Source organism: Merops nubicus, unplaced genomic scaffold (assembly GCF_000691845.1).
Source record: "Merops nubicus isolate BGI_N331 unplaced genomic scaffold, ASM69184v1 scaffold4289, whole genome shotgun sequence".
NCBI classification, from domain to species: Eukaryota; Metazoa; Chordata; class Aves; order Coraciiformes; family Meropidae; genus Merops; species Merops nubicus.
In genome coordinates, this window is record NW_008631501.1 from 16476 (window position 1) to 38370 (window position 21895).

At 34.4% G+C, this 21895-nt stretch overlaps 1 protein-coding gene across 1 annotated transcript in view; it reads left to right on the top strand.

Moving 5' to 3' along the window:
* Nucleotides 1-20875, top strand: part of LOC103779920 (tetratricopeptide repeat protein 21B-like) — a gene marked incomplete at its 5' end in the record, with an annotated part of 37298 nt that extends 16423 nt beyond the window's left edge. Inside the window, 12 exon segments of the mRNA XM_008947564.1 lie at nucleotides 1827-1965; nucleotides 3823-3929; nucleotides 6429-6617; nucleotides 9620-9730; nucleotides 10844-10925; nucleotides 11647-11797; nucleotides 12301-12462; nucleotides 12866-13061; nucleotides 14525-14749; nucleotides 17394-17514; nucleotides 19770-19837; nucleotides 20798-20875. Coding sequence (XP_008945812.1) covers nucleotides 1827-1965; nucleotides 3823-3929; nucleotides 6429-6617; nucleotides 9620-9730; nucleotides 10844-10925; nucleotides 11647-11797; nucleotides 12301-12462; nucleotides 12866-13061; nucleotides 14525-14749; nucleotides 17394-17514; nucleotides 19770-19837; nucleotides 20798-20875 — 1629 coding nt within the window.
* Between the last annotated feature and the right edge of the window lie 1020 nt (nucleotides 20876-21895).

Below are 21895 nucleotides of genomic sequence, written 5' to 3' on the forward strand. Positions count from 1 at the left end.
ATGGCTGGAGCACCTCCTCTGTGAGGACAGGCTGAGAGACTTGGGGTTATTAATCCCGAGAAGAGAAGGCTCTGGGGAGAACATATAGCAATCTTCTGGTACTTACAGGGGGCCTACAGGAAAGATGGAGAGGGAATTTTTGTCGGGCAGGTTAGCGGTAGGACACGGGGTTTTAAACTGAAAGAGGGTAGATTTAGATTACATATTAAGAAGAGATATTTGTTATGAGGGTGTTGAGACACTGGAACAGGTTGCCCAGAGAAGATACTGCCTGTGGATTCACCCTCGCTGGAACTGTTCAAGGCCAGGTTGGATGAGGCTTTGAGCAACCAGACCTAGTGGAAGGTATCTCTGCCCATGACAGAGGGATTGGAACAAGATTATCTCTAAGGTCCCTTCCAACTCTAAACCATTTTATGATTCTCTGAAACCTATTTCTGCCTTGGATTCAGGACAGGACTATTACCTCACATCATTGTTTCTTGTCAGATGTAATACTGATTGAATGACTGGAAGTCTGAATTTGTGTGTTACCAGCTTAGATAAGTGATCCTGCACAGACACTTTCCAGCAATGCAATCATCTTACCTGTTTAAAGTTGCGTGTTTACTCCCATTGTTGCCAGGAGGTTGTCTAAGGAAGAATATGATGTTAGCTCCATGGAACAAACTGAAAGATTCTTCATCTTCTGGGAACATCTATTAAATAGATTTATTTTTTTTCAGGAAGACAGTTAATGACAAAGCAAGTTACCAAGCGATGACTGGGGAGTTCTGTTGCATAGAAATCCCACTACAGATTTAGTTCTTATTACATTGAATGTGCAATATTTAGTGTGGTGTTCCAGGGAATATACAGTTTTTATACTGTGATTAGTCAACTGTGCTTGCACTGTTTTCAGACTGGATAGAAGGAAGCCTTTAACTTTAAAGCACTAAACAGTCTTTTTATCCTGAAAGTTTGTAGATTCCGTTCAAAGTATCAGTCCAAAGGCACAGTTACATCTTCGTGAATTGTCCTTCTGGTGACTTGCATTTTGTGTGTTTTGGCCTGCTCTTAAACCCACATTTAATTACCTCTCTGTTGACCCAGTCTTGTTACTCTCCTGTCCTTTTAACATAACTCCAGTTCTTGTTTTTCCCTTTATTTAGACAACTAACATGCTATTTCAAGACTGCTCAAGTTGGTTTTTTGAAGTTTTGTTGTTTTTTTTTTAAAAAAAAAAAAAAAAGGTTATGGAGAAATAATTTATTGATCCAGAATATTGCTTTTTTTCTTGAGTAAATATTTTACTTTTTAAAACTGATATGGTAATCAATTTTTATATTTAAAAATGCAAAGAAAGAAGACTAATTTCTATTATATTATGCTTAGTTGGTATTTTTAAACTTTTAATTACTTTAATCTTCATGTTTTACAGGTACCCTTTGGGAAAATACTTATCTTTTGTATACCATAAAAGAGAAATTTAACTCCAATGTGACTGGAATTATACAACTTTGGCAGCTAATGAAATGTAACTTAATTGACAGTGATCCTGTCAAAGAGAGAATGTGACAATGTGGTTAGGCTGTGTAAATGCATGCTTATCAAAATGTGGGCTCTAGTTATTATATTTATCTTTAATCTGGCATTACATTTTTGAAAACCTGAATTTGCAACTAAATACATCTTTTTAATACAGTATTTATTAGAAATTATTTCATTATAAGAGAAATTAAGTAGAGAAAAGTCTTAAGTGGTGTCATTAAATACCTAAGTATAATAGTTGTTGTCTTTAATATTTGTCTGTAAATAATACTCAGATTTTTGTTTCTTCCTTTTAGGCCATCAGTTACTATGAGGCTGCATTGAGGAGTGGTCAACAGAATTTCCTTTTCTATGATTTGGCTGAGCTTTTTATGAAATTGAAGCAGTATGAAAAGGCAGAAAAAGTACTTCAGCAAGCTTTGGATCACGAGCCTGGTAGAAATGTTATTAATTTACAGCAAAATATACCATTTCTACTTTTGTATGTTTTCTGTATGATTCTAAGAAATAAACAAGTTCCATATAAACTCTTTTTTATTTTAACTATAAACTACAGGAAAAGATTATATGACAGATGAGAAATGCACTCTTAAATACACTTCACTTACACTTAAAGGTGCTTTTGCCAGGACTTGTAGACTTGGAGCATCTGTGATAGATGAAGTCAGTAAATAACAATAGTAGAGCTCTACACCTGCAAGATTCTTTCTCTTCCATGCTAACAGATGTTCTGATTCTGAATTGTTCAAGTTTAGATAAAGTCATTCCTGCTGTTAGGGAGTAGGTGTGTATGTGGTAAATGTTAGTCGGTATCCGTCAAAGCAGAGATTGAACTGGATGTTAGAGGGGATCCTAAAGGATAGCTTCATGTCTATGTTTGGAATATGCACTTAGGATTTTCTCCTTGTTTGTGTTAAAAGGCAATTAGGAAATTTTATGGTGTTTACTGTGACCTATTGAACTATACCCTTAATTAGGGAAATCTTTTTGCAATGGATTAATTATATTCTTTAACTTTGTGGCTATCTGAATACAGAAACTGGTAGTATTATGGAGCCTTATTACTAGTCCCTTATGTCACTAATTTACCAGTCTTTCATATTGTGCAGAGGAGTGTCTCGTTCAATTCTTACAGAAAAAGTTGTCTGATTTAATGTTATATTCCTGTCTTAGTTAAGCTTTTGAGGATCTGGCTAATTTAATAATCATGCTCAAGACAGCTGATCTTCTAGTGTAGACAGATCAATTATCAGTAAATACATTTTGCCTCACACACATAAAAATCTTCTCTTGCATCTTACAATGAAGCAAAAGTACATTAGCCAATATCATTTCTGTATGTCTTTGAGACACAAAGTTCTCTACATGAAACAAAAGTATCTCTTTGGCTCACTCGGAAAATTACTGAACAGTTTAATATCTGTTTTAGAAATATTAAAATATTTTTTGTGAAAGAAAAATTAAATGTAGGATATGTGCTAGAGGGAGTGATCTTACATGGCTGTCTGTATGGCCTAATCTCTGATTTAGAATAGCATATCACAACTATGCACTTTGAAAAAGTTTGCTAATATAGCTCCATATAATTTTTTTTTCATTCTAATAAAGATAAAGCATAGATTTTGGTGGCTTTTATGTTTTAATGTGAAATGACACTTTGTCAAGAGATTAAAATGAGTACAAGTCAGAGAACTTGTGTTCTTCAAAACTTATTTTATGCGTACGTATTTTAATCATTATTCAAAAGTAGCTTGCTTCTTTTGGCATGAACACTGGAATAGTTAAAAAAAACTTTTTTTTTTTTTTTTTTTTTAATTCACATGTGTTCCAGACTCTAACAGAGATGTAGCTTGAGATCTTACTAAAAATTTCATCAAACAGTGATATGCTTTTTGGGTATAAATAGCGCTCAATCAATTTGGACACTTTTCATTGACTTTGAATGGATTTAGACATGAAATGTCAGAAGTGGCTTTATTTACTGTCCAATTAAATCAAAAGCTTTTCTCCCATATTTCTGAGAATAGAAATAGACTACACAGTCAATTTTTTTGTATTCCTTTTTCATCTTTCAATGTCTTTGGCCTTAAATCTCATTCTGTTTGTAGATTATATTGTTTACTCTGCCCACTAACGACATGCTGAGTCAAATCACAATACTAAATACATAAGACCGAGCTGTGAAATTTTCACTTAAGACCTTACCTGGAATATGTGGAGAACTTCATCTTTCTTGACTGTACCAGGATCAGTTCTTAAAAGAATCATGCTTGCTTAATGTAATTTTTACAGTTAATGAATTGTCTTTTCTGATGGAAGATGGACGTTACCAGGTGCTTCTGGCAAAAATTTACAGCAAAATGGAGAAGATTGATCAAGCTATTGCTTCATTACAACAGGTAAACAGGAAAAAAAAAAACCACGAAAGCTAGCGGCATCCTTACTTTTATCCTGGGTTTCACTTTTTTCCCTAGAGTCTTAACTGTAGTATTTTTGTGAATGAGGAAAACACATATATGGTAGGGATAAAGTATCAATGACTTGTGTGTGAAACATAAAGAACGTAAGTGGTTAGAAAGTCTTAAGTTCTTTTTGAGCAGTGTTACCTGAATTTTAAATCAGAATGCAGACTTTTAATGGAAACCTCCATTTGTACTATGCCTTCATTTGTGTGTGGAGCATAGTTTTAGCAGAGCAGGCGAAACAAAAATTGGCTATGTGAGGACAGCTAAATAACATACATTTAGCTCCAAATTGAACACCACTCGTAGAACAATCTGGGCAGCTTTCAATGGCTCCATGTCTTTACTGTGCTGTTGTTTGTTTGAAGTAGCAATAATGTGATCTGTTCATTCTGGAGTGGAATATTTTCACTCAGGCTGAGGCTTGAAATAACGTAAGTTGGAAGCTAAACTAAGTTGGAAGCTAAACATTTAATCCATTTAGAAGACGCTTTCTCAACACAGAGGTTGAGCAAGAGGTTGGGTCAGTACATTCTCTTTCATTATACCTCCACTCTTACAGAAACAGCAAGTCTTGGTAGCATCTTCTGGCCAGCAGAGCAGTAAATTACGTAGATTGGCTAGAAAGATAATTGTACGTAAGAAGTAAAATTTTACCAATGTTGCTATTTAATATTTTGTTAAATTCTTGCTTTTTTTTTCCTTATATACCCCATTTTCCTTTAGTAGGTTTCCCCCAAGCAGTCTACTTATCTTACTCTTTGCTGGTTTAGTTCTCTCAGGTTTCTCAGTGTATCACGATTCGAAAACATCATATCTCTCTCCCCTTTATTCTTTTGTTGGCATTTTTGTTACTGCCCTCAGAACTGTCCTTCCTTGTAATTGTTCTCTTTGAAGTATTTTCTTGCTCCATTTCCTTTTGCTGCCATACCTATTTATACAAAACCATCTGTATTTTGATCATTTCAGCAGAAATCCTTGGTCATGTTATTGTGTCTTCTTAAACAGATATTTTCCCCTTTTTTCAGAGCGATGCTAGAATTCTCCCCTCCCCAGATCTTACTATGTTTTAATTCTTCCGTTCTACACAAAAGAGTAGGGAGGGTGAGAAGAAGCATAATAGTATTAGTGCTTCTTTCCTTTCAACTGGTGAACTTTGAAATGAGCAAAGTATCTCTTGTGAGAGTTTATTTCAGTATTAAGATAGTTGCAAAGTGGTCTGAGCAGGAAGGGGGAATCTCTTGAGTTTGAATTGGCTAGAATTCCAGTTGAAATCCAAGAAAACTGATCACATACATTCAGAATTATGCATAGCTGTTTACTTATTTGCCTACTTTTGGGGCATCTTCTGTTAAACAAGAGCTCTACCTCTGTGCTTCTGCTAGACTTTTCTTAATCACTCCCTAAATGAAGGACCTCAGAAAATTAAAATTTGAAGGATTTTTTTGCCTTTTTTTTTCCTGAGTTTTCTGTGCTTAAGCGGAAAGGAGCTAAGTACATACGCTGTCTCGGATTTGAACTTTGAAATTTTGTTTATACAACTTTATCACAAGCTTAATTTTAAGGAGAAAAAAACACATTGAAAAGGCATATAATAATGTTTTTCACTTAGAAAGGTAGCTTGAAGATGAGGGAGGATCTTAACAGGGACCTGTGGAGATGATGATAAAATTGTTCTAAGCAAAACTGTAGGGCTCGTGTGCAGAAGCATTGCTTTTCTTTTTAATAAAGAGACTTTGCTCAGTGATGTCCTACACCAGTATTTTTTTGTGATTATGACTCTGATAATAGTTATAAATTAGAATATACCACTTGAACTGGGGAAGAGTTTAGATATAAGTAGTGCAAAGCACAGATATATGGGGGAAATTTAGACCACTAAAAATGTCATCTTTATGCAAATTAATGTATTTGTCCTAAATATTCCTTAGGTGGAGTATTAAATAAGCTTGTTCATACCACCCTTTTCTTCAAATACACAAGGGGTAAACTGGATCCCTCCCTGATTTCTTGCTTAGATGTCCCATTTTTGTGCCTCACAGAATACTGCATGTATGACTATGTCAAAATTATGGGACTGGCATTCAGTTGTCTTGCAGTATTTTAGGAAAATATATTTAGATTCTATCTTCTTGAAAGTATTGAATACTAGGTTGCTTTTCAGCATGTTTTTAATGTGAATTTTGAGGAGGCAAAGCAGTTTGAAACAGGTTGCTAAGGGAGAGGTATTGGGGGAGTTGCTCTGCTTTGCTTTTTTTTTTTTTTTATAGTAGGGACATTTTTACCACCTTGTTTATTACTTTGGGGTTTTCATCTATAAAATACATAGTGTGCTTATAAAGCCTTTTAAAAATCTAATTACAGTATTTTAAAGTAGATATTATAGAATTCATTTGTTTGAAAAGTTTTGACTGTTGCCTCTTTTCCCCGTCCTAGGCTCAGGGATTACAAGCCAGAGTGCTTAAACAGGCTCAAGAAGAGCAGCTGGATGCAGTTCCTGCGCAGAAACAGTTAGCAGCTGAAATTTGTGCTGAGATTGCTAAACATGCTACAGCCCAGCGAAACTATGAAAAAGCAATTACATATTACAAAGAAGCTCTTGTTCACTGCGAAACTGATAACAAGGTTGGTTGTCTCTCTTGCTATTTTGCAGTATTTTTCCATTCAGTTTTGATATTTAGCAATCCATTTTTTCCAATTATCCACAGTATAGAAGTATATTTGCAATTATTTCTGCTTTGTGCTATATGCAGAGCCTTGAAATTTCTCCCCTCAGTGCTTATTGGGATAAAATAGTTTTTATGTAGTGGTAATATGCAGTGGTAATTTCTGCCTTTTACACAAACTCCTGATTCAAGTGCTGGTCTGCACGTACTTGGAGTTGTCCATTAGCTCATACAGTGAGACTGTCTCCACATACCAGTTGACACAATAATAATGGAGACTGAAATAGTCTTGCTTTTTACCTGTCCTCTTGAATGAAGTCCCAGTGATTTTACTCAGTTCATACAGTTTCTGTCTCTTCTGTATTTCTTTTAGCAGTTTTACAGTTCTCTCTGGACTTGGTAGGATTCTGATTTTGTCACAAAATGTTGCTGCTGTTGAGCAGCGATTATTGTACTGATTTTCTCTTCCCTGCATTGTTTCTTTCTCACAAGTCTGCCTGTAGATAAATGCTGGTAATTTTGCACTTACTTTTATGCCCTATTTCCTCCTTCTCTTTTCACAGCCCTTGGTATTAAGGAGGAGGGGGAAATAAAAGACTAAGAAATTGATAATAAGCACCAAAATTAAGTGTCAACTTCAATGGGTTCTTTTAGATTAAAAATAAATAAATCTAATTTTTGTCAAATTTCCACGATTTTCTAGCATAAGGATGTTGCATATTTAGGTGTATGTGAAGACTTCTTATTTTGATGCTTCTTATTGCACAGCTGTCAGATTCACTAGCTGCTAAATTATCAGCTTATCACCTGGTCTTAATACTTGAACTTGTGTCATGATTTCAATAATCTAGGTCCTTCCTAAAGCTACACTTTTCAGCATCTTTGAAACAGGTTTTCTCAAGGCATCTTGTAAGAATGATGAAGGAAAAGAAAAATAAATAGGGAGGGGAATGAAAACATCCTTGAAATTGTCAAAGGAAGCTGACTTCCTCATTCTACCATGTAAAGGAAGGAAATTGCCTGTCATAGTACAGGTACAGCTCTGGCTTTTTTGGTATGACATCCCGGTAATTGAGTATCAAAGCACTGATTTTTTAAAATTTTTATTTTATTTTCACATCAGTACTGAAATACCAGCATGGCATTTCCCTTCAATTCTTGCTCAAATCATACTATTGAGAGATTCCCATTGTTACAAGGTATGCTGTGCACTGACATTTATACAGAATATCCTGCTAGATGCACGTAGTGGAGATTTTTGCTTTAATCCTACTTCACTAGCAACAGAATGCAATGACATCTTAGAAAATCTAAGACACAGAGTTGTGAAAGCAAAATACTTTTCATTACCACACAACTAGAATAAATGAGTTGTCTCACTTTAGTTCTATAGTTTTGGTAGATTTGAACTTGTTTTCTTCCTCTCATTCTTAAAAATGTTGCTAGTACAAGGTTCAACTGAATTCTTCTAGGTTAAAAAATATAAACTCGTGCTGTTAAATACCCATTTATTTCTTGATGTCTTTGCAGAGTTTACTTTCCTTAATATAACTTCTGTTCTGTTTCATCAGAACAAATTCTCCTGTAGTGTAGCCAAAGTAAACCAGACCACATTTAAAATGTTGCATTAAAGAAATTATTCAGTTAAATGTAAAGAGATTGCAGTCCATGTCATAAGGGTTTGGTGTTGTGTTGTTTTACATAGTTGAATCTGGTAGGTAATACCATACCTTATTTCTCTGACCAGAGAATAGGCAATGAAGATTTGAAGTGGATCATCAAGCATATCATTATACGTATCATTGGGTTTTGGGTTGGAGATAAAAATTTATAGACCACTTCCAGACACTAGAATCTAGTACAGAAGTTTGGTTTAACTGGCATTCTTCTCTGACTTTCCCAAGACAGACAATGTTCCTGGACTAGCAGACTGCGTTTTGGTCTTCCACTGTGTTGTGCGTGTAAAAACAGCGGGATAAGAAAGTGATCACAATTAGAATTCTTACATGCATGCTATTTCCGTATCATTTCCATGTTTAACCACCTGCCTTTCTGTTCAGAATTACATAGTGTATGTTTGAATATGTAAATAGCAGGAAGTTGGAAGCAAACACTTGTTAAATATTATGGAAATAGCCTTCATATCCTGAACAGGATGTTCAAAACACTATTTTGATTCAGAATTGCCTTTTACAAGTGTAACCAGAGAAATAATTGTGATGCAATGATAAATAACTCCTTTTAGAAAGCAAAATCAAAACACCATATAAACTTAAGCAAGAGTGGCACTGCTTATTGTTTGTCTACTGCTGCTTTTACTTTGTGATTGGTTTAACTCCCTTATGCTTCAATGGGAACTTGATTAAATCTTTGGTAACTCTGACAGTTATAAATTTTTCTGTGGTATTTTACTCAGAATTGTCTATGATCTGTCTACTGGCTTAACGATGCATGCTTATGTACGTTCCAATTTGTTAATATTTATTCTGCAATTGCTTCTCAGAAATGGATCCACAGACAGTCTTAATGTGTTAGGTTTGGAAATACAAATAAGAAAACTATTTCTGCTAGACTCTGTTTATACTCCAAAACTAACTGGTGAATGTTAATGAGGTATTTGTTTCTATCAATGAATTTAAAACTACTTGCATTTACTTTTTCCCCCAAGAAAATTATTCTTACCAAAACACTGTAGAGCAATACTATCTGAGCAGCTCTGTTTTCAGTGTACCTCCAGAATATCCCTCTGAAAAACAGAAGTTTTTATCTGTATCTGTTTTCAAGGTGAGGGAATGGAAATGAGTTAAGACCAGGAGCCCACAGGAAGCAACAGAGAAAGTTCTGTCTTTAGAAAAGAAATAGGTTTTCCCGAAGGCTCTGAAATCTCAGGTTAATACTTTTAGAACTGAACCAGCTTTCTTCATCTTTGAATTACATGTAGTTAAATATTCTAATGTACAGGCAATGTTGGAACTTGCACGTTTATATCTTGCACGAGATGATACTGATGCGTGTCAACACCAGTGTTCCTTACTACTGAAGAATGACCAAGACAATGAAGCAGCAACGATGGTATGTTATATTAATCCTGTATCAGACTTTTTTTTTAAAGTTTGTGTGTCTGTAGTGTGAAGGATCCATAAAATACTACTTTTATGAGAGCCTACAGCTTGTGATTTCAAAACATGGAAAGTCTATTGCAACAAAATGTTTTTCTGTTTATGCTGCATAATGATTCAGTATGATATTTCTAGCAATTGTAGCCTTCTTTCTATCTCAATGCAAAAAAGTGTGGAGGAAAAAGTAGTTAAGATTGATCAAAGCATAGCTTAATGTATGTCCCATTAATAATGATTAATGGTCAGGGACTAAGTTATTTTTCTAGCACAGTAATATTAAAGCAAGTATCTAAAAAAAACTTCCATAAAAAAAGAACAGTGTAGTTAGGTGTAGGTGCGTTTAGATCTTTACAGAATCATAGATCATCAGCTTCCTACTCTAACCATTTTTAATCATGGCTGCAGATTCTCCATACAGGGTGTGTATACTTCTTGACTTAACAGACAGCTTAACAGTAGCCTAAGCAACTTCAGTTTTAACACATTAGGAGCAAAATTATTTTAAGGCAGTAATAATTTATTTTCTCACAGCAACCTAACATCTGGAGTGTATCTTAGTATGGTGTGAGAACAGGGGTAATAGCACTCCTAATACATGTTATTAAGACTGCTCTTTATGAAGTACCTCTCAGTGGAGAGAAACTGAAATGAAATAGTGTTGGTTTACTTCCACTACTGGAGTATTACCTTTCTTTTTCCCTAACTTTAACTTTGCCTTTTTATGTGCTTAATCTGCAATTATAGGAAATAAAATCAGCAGTAAAACTATACAAGTAAAAACAAACATATTTGAATGGCACATTAAAGGTCTTAATTCTCTTTTCAGTTTCTACTCTAAGTGAAAACTTGAGACATGGGCCTGTACCTCCTTGTTATTATCCTGTGTGTCTGTAGAGCATTTTAATTTTCCCAGTAGTAATGAAAACCCAACTCGGTTTACTTCTTGTGCAATTCCTGAAGCACTTCAAAGCTATAGTTTCAGCCTCACTTTGCAGAACTGGAGTTCATTATAAAACACATTCTATAATATTTTGTTTTATTTTCTCCAAATTGGTCAATATTGTAGATGATGGCTGATCTCATGTTCAGGAAGCAAGATTATGAACAGGCTGTCTTTCATTTCCAGCAGCTCCTAGAACACAAGCCAGGTGAATATTTAGCAATGATATTTTAAATTCTTTCTGATATGTAATTCTAATGAGATAGAGGAATAAATGCCAAAAAGCCTTTTTGTATGATTAGAAATAAATATGCTGTTTATAATGTAGTGGATGCTAAGAACAAAGACCGTTACTGTATATAAAAATATAAAGCTGTTGTAGGGGTAGGTGAGAAAATTATTTCTCATAGATACAGTAATTTACAGTATGCTGTTCACTGTTTAACTGAAGCCAAGTACAGCTATGCTATTATTTACTTAAAACTGGAAAGCACTTTCTCTTGTATTTAAAGACAAGTATATGAGCACAAAGCTAGCATTTTATTTCAAGTTTAGTAAAGGAGACTTGACTTGCACAGGAGCAAGTTTCTTTGAGCAATTTGCAAATTATGATCAGGGAGAAAGCTACTAACATCAATTAAAATAGTACTTTAGTGATGTAAAGCTTTGTGGTGGACGTTGTGAAAGAAGCTGTGAGAGTACAGAGTACTTTTTGAAAGTGAAGTACAATTTTACAGGTTTTTATAGAAGTACTGCAGGTATCACTTGATAACTTCATTCTTGTATATGTAGTTATTACGTAATATGCCTTATGTATTACACCATATATTGTTTTTATAAGTGAAAAAAAAAAGGCAGACTTTGTTTCTTAAGCTAATTAAAGAGCAAACAACTAGAATTACAATGTCCTAATTATTTGTATTATTTAGATAACTATGTAACCCTCTCACGGTTAATTGATCTGTTGAGAAGAGCTGGGAAACTAGAAGAAGTCCCAAGATTTCTCTTAATGGCTGAAAAATATTCTTCCAGAACAAAGCTTGAACCAGGATTTCACTACTGCAAAGGACTGTATCTTTGGTACTTGCAGTTATTGCTAAGATAAAGTTTATTTGATTATGTAGTACACATTTAAATGAACTTTGTTGTCATCCATTATCATTCAGAGGTGCCACATATACTGTGATAAGCAGGCGATAAGTAATACAGCACTACTTTCCTAATTACTTCAAGATGCTAGGATTTCAGGAAAGAGCTCCTTTTCTCTTATAAAATACCTTCCAATGAGCTCCTCTTTAAAATGAAGCTATTTTTATCTTTCTCACATATGTCTTTCATATTTCCTGCTTGTTAAAAGGGATCTTCTTGCTGGTTCAGTAATACAATGTTACTTATTTTCAAATTTTAGAATTTTTCAGAATGGTTTAATTCTGCAGAAACAGGTTCCTTGCGATAGTATGCACGTTGTTCAAACTTTGCATTATCAGTGTGCACAAGTGTAGCATCAGGTTTTTTTTAAATACTTGCATTTCTTTTTGGGATTTGGGGCAGCCCAGCATTAAATATTTTCATTATCTGTGTAGGTATACCGGTGAACCAAATGAGGCACTCCGGCATTTTAATAAAGCTCGAAAGGACAGTGACTGGGGACAGAATGCAGTCTACAACATGATTGAAATTTGCTTGAACCCAGATAATGAAACTGTGGGTGGTGAAGTCTTTGAAAATCTGGATGCTGACATAGGGTAAGTGGAATTACATAAATATTGATTGAGTGGTTCTGTTCTCCTCTTTCTCTGCTGCCCCTTAATAATGTGCCTTAATTTAAATTTCTAGAACTTTGCGATTATGTAGTGCTTTTAATGTTTTACCTAATATATTGTGACAGACCATTCTAGAATGTAATAAGTCAGTCTCAAGCAGAAAATACAGAAGATTTTGTCTGGAATCCTCATCACCTGCAGTGCTAAAAATAGCTTGTTAGGTAGGAACTGCAGTTGCTGCAGAAGAGAATCAACATAGAATGCCTATATAACAGATCCACATGTTCAAAAAGGTATACCTTTAGCATGGAATAGGTACTAACTCAATTAATTCGGTGTATATTAAAAAAATAACCTTTTACAAATACTTTCCTTCTGATAGCAGTAATTCAACAGAGAAGCAGGAGTCTGTACAGTTGGCTGTAAGAACAGCAGAAAATCTTCTGAAGGAACTCAAGCCTCAGACTGTTCAGGGTCACATTCAACTGCAAATCATGGAAAATTACTGTCTCATGGCAACCAAAATAAAATCAAGTGTTGAACGAGCACTGAACACTTTCACTGAAATAGTAGTGGCTGAGGTTAGTCTTACTTTCTCAGTCTTCTTTTTCACATTTACTACTTTTATTTTAATTAGTCTCAGTTTACATTCAGGAATAGCAGCATGTGTAAGTGTTGTTCAGGCTAAAGGGTTTTTTTTCGTATTAAAGAATACTTTATATAAAATTTGGAAAAAAAAAACTGAAATAACATGTATTTTTAGAAATTTTCAGTTGGATTGAAAATTTGTTTCAATTAAGTTTTTCTATTGCCAGTTACTGAAATGTGCATAGGATATTTGTTTTGAGTTGCTGCTTTTTAGTTCCCACTCTTCCCATCTGTGTGTCTGATGATATGTGTATACAGTACATCCATTCTGTAAGCAAAGCCAATTAAATATAAGATACCTTCATGGACTTCATAGCAATTTGACAGAATTTTAGAGTCCAGGGCAAGATTATCCATCTGGTTAAAATGAATCCTTATGATGGAAGTCTTCACTCTTTTATACCTATTAGTAGTCACTAGCTTTAGGGTTAATACTCGTCACTAGAAGCTTTTAACAGAGTTTTTATTTAAGCGCATGTAGATGCCTGTAGTCCATCAAAATGCCAAGAAATACTTAAACTGCTACTACCCATTAACTGTGTGCTAAACTTCTCCTTGGCTGAGCTGAGTATGCTAATGCTTATCTTGTGTGTAAAGCAATACGGAGTATCACAAAAAAAGGTGTCCCTCTGCCTCCAGTCCTGCTTGGAAATGGTCTGAGGTCCTGCGCATATTGGATATTTTTCACATGGGGACACAGTGCCAGCAGGAAGCTGCTGATAGAACTGGTCTTTGCAGTTAGGCTGCAGTTTTGGGATGGGAGCCCCATTCTCATCTGTCCCCAATGCTAATAAAGGCAGGATTTTAAAAATCACACTCGCTTCTGCACTTCTTTTTCCTTGCTTGAGGCTCTTGCATAGAATGGTGGCTTTTAAAAGTCATGTTTGTTATACATAGCTTTTGTATATAGGCAATTTAGACTTAAATTTTTAGGAGCTGTACCCTTAATAATAGAAATCAGTGTCCATGTTATTGACACTTGACACTTGTAAAAGCAGAAAATGCCACTTGTATTGTAACTTCAGGTGAGTTCATTTTCTATCTGAAGTATTTATTTGTGTATAAAAAGGACAGGTCTTAGTGGTAGTAGAGTGTTTCTTGTTGAGATTAAATGCCTGTGGATGCTTTGAGCTTTTCCTGAGCGCAAAGACGATGTTTTGAGCCCAAACTTATATTCAGCCTCTTCATTATTTAACATGGTGTTTGTCATGGTTAATCTTACAGATTAATCATAGCAGTAGATGGAAAATGTGTTTGAAAGACTGGATGCTTGTAAGATCCTAGGATTTAGCATTTAGTTTAGTTTTCAGGTATCTGGTGACAGTCTCCTTTGGGAAAAAAAAAAAATGTTAAAAGCAAAATAAAAAAGCACCAGTTACTGTCCTTTATGCTGCAGAAGGATCATATACCAGCACTTTTGGGAATGGCCACAGCCTACATGATCTTGAAACAGACTCCACGAGCCAGAAATCAGTTAAAACGGATTTCAAAAATGAGCTGGAATCCCATTGATGCAGAGGAGTTTGAAAAGAGTTGGCTTCTTCTTGCAGATATATATATTCAATCTGCAAAATATGATATGGCAAGTGAATTATTAAAACGATGCCTTCGTCATAACAGGGTGAGTGAATGCATATTAAAAGTAACCGTAGTAACTTTCTATGCTAATTCATCTAAACATTTAGTTTTCACCTGAAACATGATTTTGAAATTTATTTCTTTTTCCAATTGCCTAGTATGTCACTTATTAGGAATTAGACCGAAACAAGCCAGGAGAACAGCAACTTTACACTGGAGGGTGGTAAACAAACCTGTGGATGCTACTTAGTCATTTTTATTAACATAACTTATGCAAGTTTTAGCTGCAATGACACGAGAAACTTAAGGTGTTTATGGAGTGTCAGCAATGCATTTTACTGAGTCTTACAAACCTGATGAAAAAAGACATAGCATTATAAATTTTGGAGACTTACTCCATTTATTAACAGATATTATCTTCATATCTTAAAATATGTTTTTAAACATTTATGTTCATAAGCCTGCTACAATACAGGATTTCCTTTATTTTTTTTTTATGCTGGTATTTTCTGCTGTGTAGATAGAATCTGGTAGATAGTCTGGGAACAAGCTCAAATGCTTTTACCTCAGGGTTCCTGAGCAAGCAAAATGTCCAATACTCTACTTTCATGATGGAAACAAGCACACATCTTGGCTCTTGTGCTTATTTTTCATTTTGTCCCTTTTTGCTGATCATATTTTTCCATCAATGCACTTCATTTTCCTTCACATGAGGCACATCCAATAGGCTAATCTTCCACAGATACCATGCTGCAGGTTCAGAATACTATTTATAGTGCACAGATTTGGTTTAGAAAAGGACCTGGTGGTGTACCTTTCTTTTTCTGAGTTCATTAGTATAGAAGGTAAGGTTCGTTCAGTCACATTTCTGCAACCTCCTTGAGAGGCAGACTTTTTTTGAATTTATACTCTTTTTATTTCTAAATGCAAAATTAAGAGGCAGCTGAAACAGTTCTTGGTATTATGTACTTCTGCAGAGATGCCTCTTAAAATAACATGTATTCAATTTTGGTTTTACAGAAAATGAAACTTTGAATTTAGTTAAGAAGAAAATTCTACCATAAGATCAGTCACTTGTCCAGATGGCAAATGGATCCATACCACTGAAAGATAAACATGACTAATTTCCCAAAATAAGATGGATCTTGAAATAGTCTGTTGAGCAGTTATATACCACAAATGACAATTTGTTGCAGAAATTCCCAAGCAGCTCTAAAAACGTAGCCTACCACATAAACTGTTTTCTACTAAAAAGTTTGAGCTCTGCTTGTTAGGAAGGAGGATGGCAAATTAGAAGTCTGTAGCTCCAGTTCCTTAACTAAACGGCACGGTACAGGTACTGACTTTGCTCCAACTTGCATGCAGAGCAGCTAAGCAGGAACTGTTCTAAACAAATAGATGTTGAATATTTTAGAACTTAAAATATTTTTTTACTTCACAAGACCATATTTTGCATGGCTTTCTCCAATTTGGAGAAAACATTACTGTGATGAATTACTTTTTAGGATTATTTTTAGCAATCAGAATTGAATCATGTGTATTTAAGTATATTGAGTGAAAACTTTGTGAAAGAATAGTATATTGTAATATGGGCTTGTTTTGATTTTAAAAGACTTAGGTTTGGTTAGCAAGAGCCTGCTGAACAAACTGTTTCATTGAAATTGGGGTTTTTTTACTTACTACTTTTCTTGATTTTGACCTTGATTTATCACAAATGAGAGGGGGAGTATATTTTTATGCTCATCTTCAAGGCATTCACATACTGCTTACCCCTGTATGCTGTGATTTGAAAGCTTTTAATCAGTAGATTATGGAAGCTTAATGGGAAACAGTGAAGCTAAAGATGGAATGTAATTTATATCAGCATTTTTTTGCCTATGTGAAAAAAGTTGCATATTTTTGTAAAATCTTCATTTTTCTCTTGAAAATATTTGACCTGTTGACAGCATGATAACGTAAACAGTTAAAGTGCATATGGTTGGTGAGGGATTTGCTTATTTTTGTAATTTCTTTTTCCTGATTTTTGTACTAAATATAAGATTTCTGTATGAATTACTGTATCTTTCATAGTACCTTTTATTATGGAGTTAGATTGATTTGTATGTATGTGTAACATAAGCAAGGCTAGAGTTTTCATCAAGTGTGTAATAGTTTTTGGAACCTGTTTTTCAGATGCTTGTAACTTGTCATTTGGACTTATATTTAATGGTCAGTGTCCTCTTTAGGTTGTGTTTGTCCTTTAGCTTTAAGTAGAAAATTATAATGTTAAACAGTTGCCAAAAATAAGGCAATGAAAATGCCTTTTTAAGAAAAAGTGAAATAAACAATATTTGGTTAATTTGCCCTTTCTAGCGGGACTTGAAATGCAACTGCCATGGTGTGAATATTAACTGGGAGAGGTATCTACAGAGCTCCTGGAGGCTCTGAACGTTTTTGAAGGAGTCGTTGCAATGTCCTCTGTAATGAACTCTGTACTCGAGTCAGAGTAACTTAGGAAGTCACTGTGCAGAATTCCACATAACTGATTTTTATTATAGATGCTTTAAATCAAGACTGACTTGTCCTCAAAGTTAGTAAAAGTATCACTTACGCTTCACAGTTACACAGATTTGAGAAATTAAGCTGTCAGTATTATTGTATATAAACTTACCTAAATTAAATTTCGGATGAATTCTTACATTTTGCAGTCATGCTGCAAGGCTTATGAATACATGGGATACATAATGGAAAAGGAACAATCATATAAGGATGCAGCAATAAATTATGAGATGGCCTGGAAATATGGAAACCAAACAAATCCAACAATAGGTATGTATACGTAACGTATACAGGCACTGCAGCAGGAGTGAAACAGCCACCCTTTACTGGAAAGACTGCTTTTATTTTTCCATAGAGATAGAGTATCACAGGTTTTGCTCATGTGAAAACCAGATGTTTAAAGGTGTACTTGCCTGTCACTTAGCCCTTGTCGCAAGATGTAGCAGCTTTATGGTACTTGAGATGCTTCTGCTTACTGTTTTAGTACCAGGTCTGGTCTGAAACAGTTTTAGTTTGCTCTTTGTGAGCAACTTCCTCTGTAAGTACAGCATGTGTTCTTAATAGTAATGCAGTATGCACTGTCTGTAATGGAGAACCTTTTGTAATACCAAATATGTATTTTATGGTGGCAGGTCATTGATTTAATTACTTCATTTTGATAAACAGACAAATTTTTTTAAATAGATAACATTTTATATACATGAGTAAGAGTTTAAAAAATAAATTATTTGAAAATCTTTAAATATATCTGGTTTAAATAATGTGGTTAACTGAAAACTTGGGATACTGTTCAAGTTCCAATTTGGATGGTTAATTGAAGTCTATACTAAACTGTCATATTTTCAGACTGTTCTAATGTAGGAAATGTGTTATGAAATGAATACATAGGATAAAATGCTCTTTCTTACTCAACACCTAGAATCTGTCTCTAGGTCCAACACTGGTGGTTTACACAGATCCTGTTCCAGGTTTTGGGTTATGCTTACAGGCTCTCAAAAATGAATACTACTTGTGTTCTTTAATCTGTGGTGGTTTTTTTGTGCCTTAGTGTTTTTTTTAGTGTTAGGGTGAGATAGCTTTTGGCATCAACTGGAAAACCAGTGGTTTTTTAATGATATTGTAACTTATGCATATGAACTGCCACAAATTTTGTTTCTTCATCTGGGTGCTACAATGGTTTAGGTCATGATTTTATCTAGTATGATTAAAGCAGGGTTTTATTAATGGAACTAAATGTTTTGTTGTTCAGTTCCTGCTTGTATAACACTGAAGTTGAAAATATTAAAACGTACATGCATGGATGGATTGCCCAAACTACACATTACCCTACGTACTGTGAGTCAAAAACTTAGGAGAATCAAAGCAGAAGGAAGACTCAGGTGTCAAAACAGAAATAAAAATGACTGATAGAAATCTGACTTAGGTTATATGGGGAAAAATCTAGATGTCTTAAGTGTGGAAGCAATTTTACCAGTTGTTCCTGCTTCTGTGGATAGACTCATGAATGTCTTGGCTAAGATATTACAGTTGTTGATCAAATATTAGAAAAAGTTTTAATAGTAAAAAGGTGTGATTTCTTGAGTTTATAGAGAACATAGATTAAGAATTTTCTTTTACTATTTTGAAACCTCTTGGGGGTAGGAAATACAAAATCAGTTGGTTTCAAGGCAGGAGAATGCCTTCGTGAAATTAAACTGTAGCACAATCTTGCATACAAAAAGTGAGAGTATGATATTGAAGCTGCTGTGTGCACAATTTCTAGTTTTGCATACAGCATTGTGAGATTTGTTATGCATTAAAATTAAAATGGCTAAAGCAATGCTAAGTGCATCTGGCAAGTAGAACTATGTATAAACTGGTATCAGATCCTTTCAACACATTTGCTAGTGAGGGTAAGTTCATAAATGAATGATTTAAAATTTCAAGTTTTGGAAATTACATGCTTAAAACATTTTTGTTTTTTCCTCAGTCCAGGCTGATAGAACTGAGCTGTATCTTTTATGTTGAAAATATCAGCCTGACATGTTGCTATGCAACTTAGCTATTCCATGTGAGATTTTCTTTTTTTTTTTTTTTTATCAGAGGTCTGCTGACAGTGGAACAGAATTGCATTTTAATTCCCTTGTTTGGTTTTGCTATCCTGATTTCTTTTTTTCTTGTGTCCTTTAATAACGGAATGGCCTTTGCAGAGGGACAGTCACAGTAAGTCACAGTGAGAAGCTCTGTGGGGTACCATAGTAATTGCAAAAGGACAACCATTATGTGTTCTCTGTAGTAACACATGCTCTCCACAATGATGTCTCCTTTTGATGCAAACATAGCTTTCAGTGTGTATAGGACTTTTATTTGCAACTTGAGGTGACTTTGAGTAGAAATTTTGGTATCTACAGGCTTAGATGAGAGGATACTGGAAAACATACTAATTTTAGAAACATACGGTGACCAAAATTCATTTGAATCTGATATCATCATTATTCAATACAAAAACTGATACTGCTGCCATTTTTTTCCCTTTTTACTTACAGGATACAAGCTGGCTTTCAATTACCTGAAAGGAAAGAGATATGTTGATGCAATCGATGTTTGTCATAAGGTAGAATTTGTATATGTACTTACTATTCTGTCTACTGTAGAAACATTTTTTTTACAGATCTTTTTTTTTGGCTGAGTTTAAATTTCTAAAATATATGGGTAAATGTTCAGAAAGATGCCCTATTTAATTAAAGATTGATTAAATATCCTGTACATAATCTGCTTTATCCTGAGCTCCCTGGCCACCAGGTAAATAAGAAATGAAGTGGCTGGCTGTCATATGTGAAAACATATTCAAATAACAGCACTCTCTTTTGGCTCTGTGATTGCAAATTAGTAGATCCATGGAGAAGTACAGCTAAAGAAGTTAATCGAATGTTAGTGTCAGAAGACACTGTTAGAAAGTAACTTCCAGTATTATCTTTGTATGTTCCAAACATAAATGGAGTACATGCAGACTAAGAGGAAGGGCTACTATTAAGGAAACAGAGTGAACATTATTAATTAATAATTATTAATATTAATAATGTAATTATTTGCTCTTTTTTTGTGAAATAGAGATAACTGGAAAGGACAAAACAAATAGATAAGAGAGAGGAGGGAATTGCAGGGCAAGAAGATGAAGTGGGTAGAGAGTATAGTAAGAAAGAGCCTGAGGGAGTGAAAACATAACAGCAGTTTAATGTTGCAGAAAACATATAGTTAAATCCTTTGAAATGTCTCTAGAGGTCCCTGTTTTGAATGCAGGCATTTCAAGCCACCTAGAGGTTTTAGCCTTTGACCCATGTATCTTTTGCACTGAGGTGACAGGGGAGCATAAAAGGATCAAGGTGTTAGAGAAACACGAAGGTCAAGAAAGTTATGGTCATCTCTAGCCTTGATTAAATATTTATGCATTCTTAGATTTGTAATACAGTTGTTTTAGACTATGTAAGCGCAGTGATAAGGGGGATAACCAAACACAGTATTCATTTGGTTCCTATAAGGCACAGAACTCTTGGGTTGTTTTGTCTTTTGACAGGTCCTTGCAGCACATCCAAACTATCCAAAAATCAGAAAGGAAATACTTGATAAGGCCCGTGCATCACTAAGAACCTGAATTATTTCTTTTGTATGGCATATGTTTGTTTGTTTAAAGTGACTTTAGAAACTACGAATGAAATATTGCAGTGACAAAGACCATATCGGGACAAAAGTATGGTGAATCATACAAGAAATCTGGATTATTTTGAAGAAAAATCCGAAGCTCTGAAAGAAATTGTATTTATTATTTTTTAATAAAAAATGTTTTAAAACTTCTAACTCAGTGTTTTATTTTGTCCCTTCAAAATAGCACTCAAAACAACAGCCTATCCTGTCTGATGCAGGTGCACTGTTAAGATGCTGGATTTCAGTTCATGTAAGCCATTTACTCATAATTACAGTGTAATCTTTATTACTACTACTATTTATTTCTAAAGTTTGCTTTTTATTTTTACATAGAAGTACACTTTTTTCATCTTGAAAATCCAGCTGTATGTTTTGTTCTCAATGAAATTTAGATTTTTAATGAAGATATAATACTTAAAATTAAGACCTTATGTAAACATTCAGTAAAGACTTTTATAGATCATGCAAGTCTTATGTAGAATTCATTTTCTGCTCATGCTGTCTATTATCCACCTGTCACATTTCTATGAAGAGAAATGTTTGATATTTTTAATTTGGAGTGTTTTGTCTTTCAACATTGCTTGTGTACACAGTACAGTGAGGCACAGAAGTTAGTATTAATTTTGTTTAATCTCTATAAAACACTTTTCTGGAGAAATCATTTTGATTACAGGGCATTACGATCTTGTCGCTTGTACAGAATATACCTGTGAGTCTTCAAGGGAGCAATAGCATGTCATAAATGTGTGAGGCCAAAGAGAAAGATCAAGTTTTTTTCAGTGATGCAGAATCTAAGAAAAAAAAAAGCCTAAGAAAAAACACTGTCCTATTGCTGTATTTGGTTTTCAAACAGCACTTTGTATCATAGGTATTTGACTAGGAGAGAAATGTTTTGGCATGAAATGAAAATTCTTAATACTAGTTAAGTTTCTTAAAATAATAATTTTCAGTTTCCTTCTTAGGTAATTCT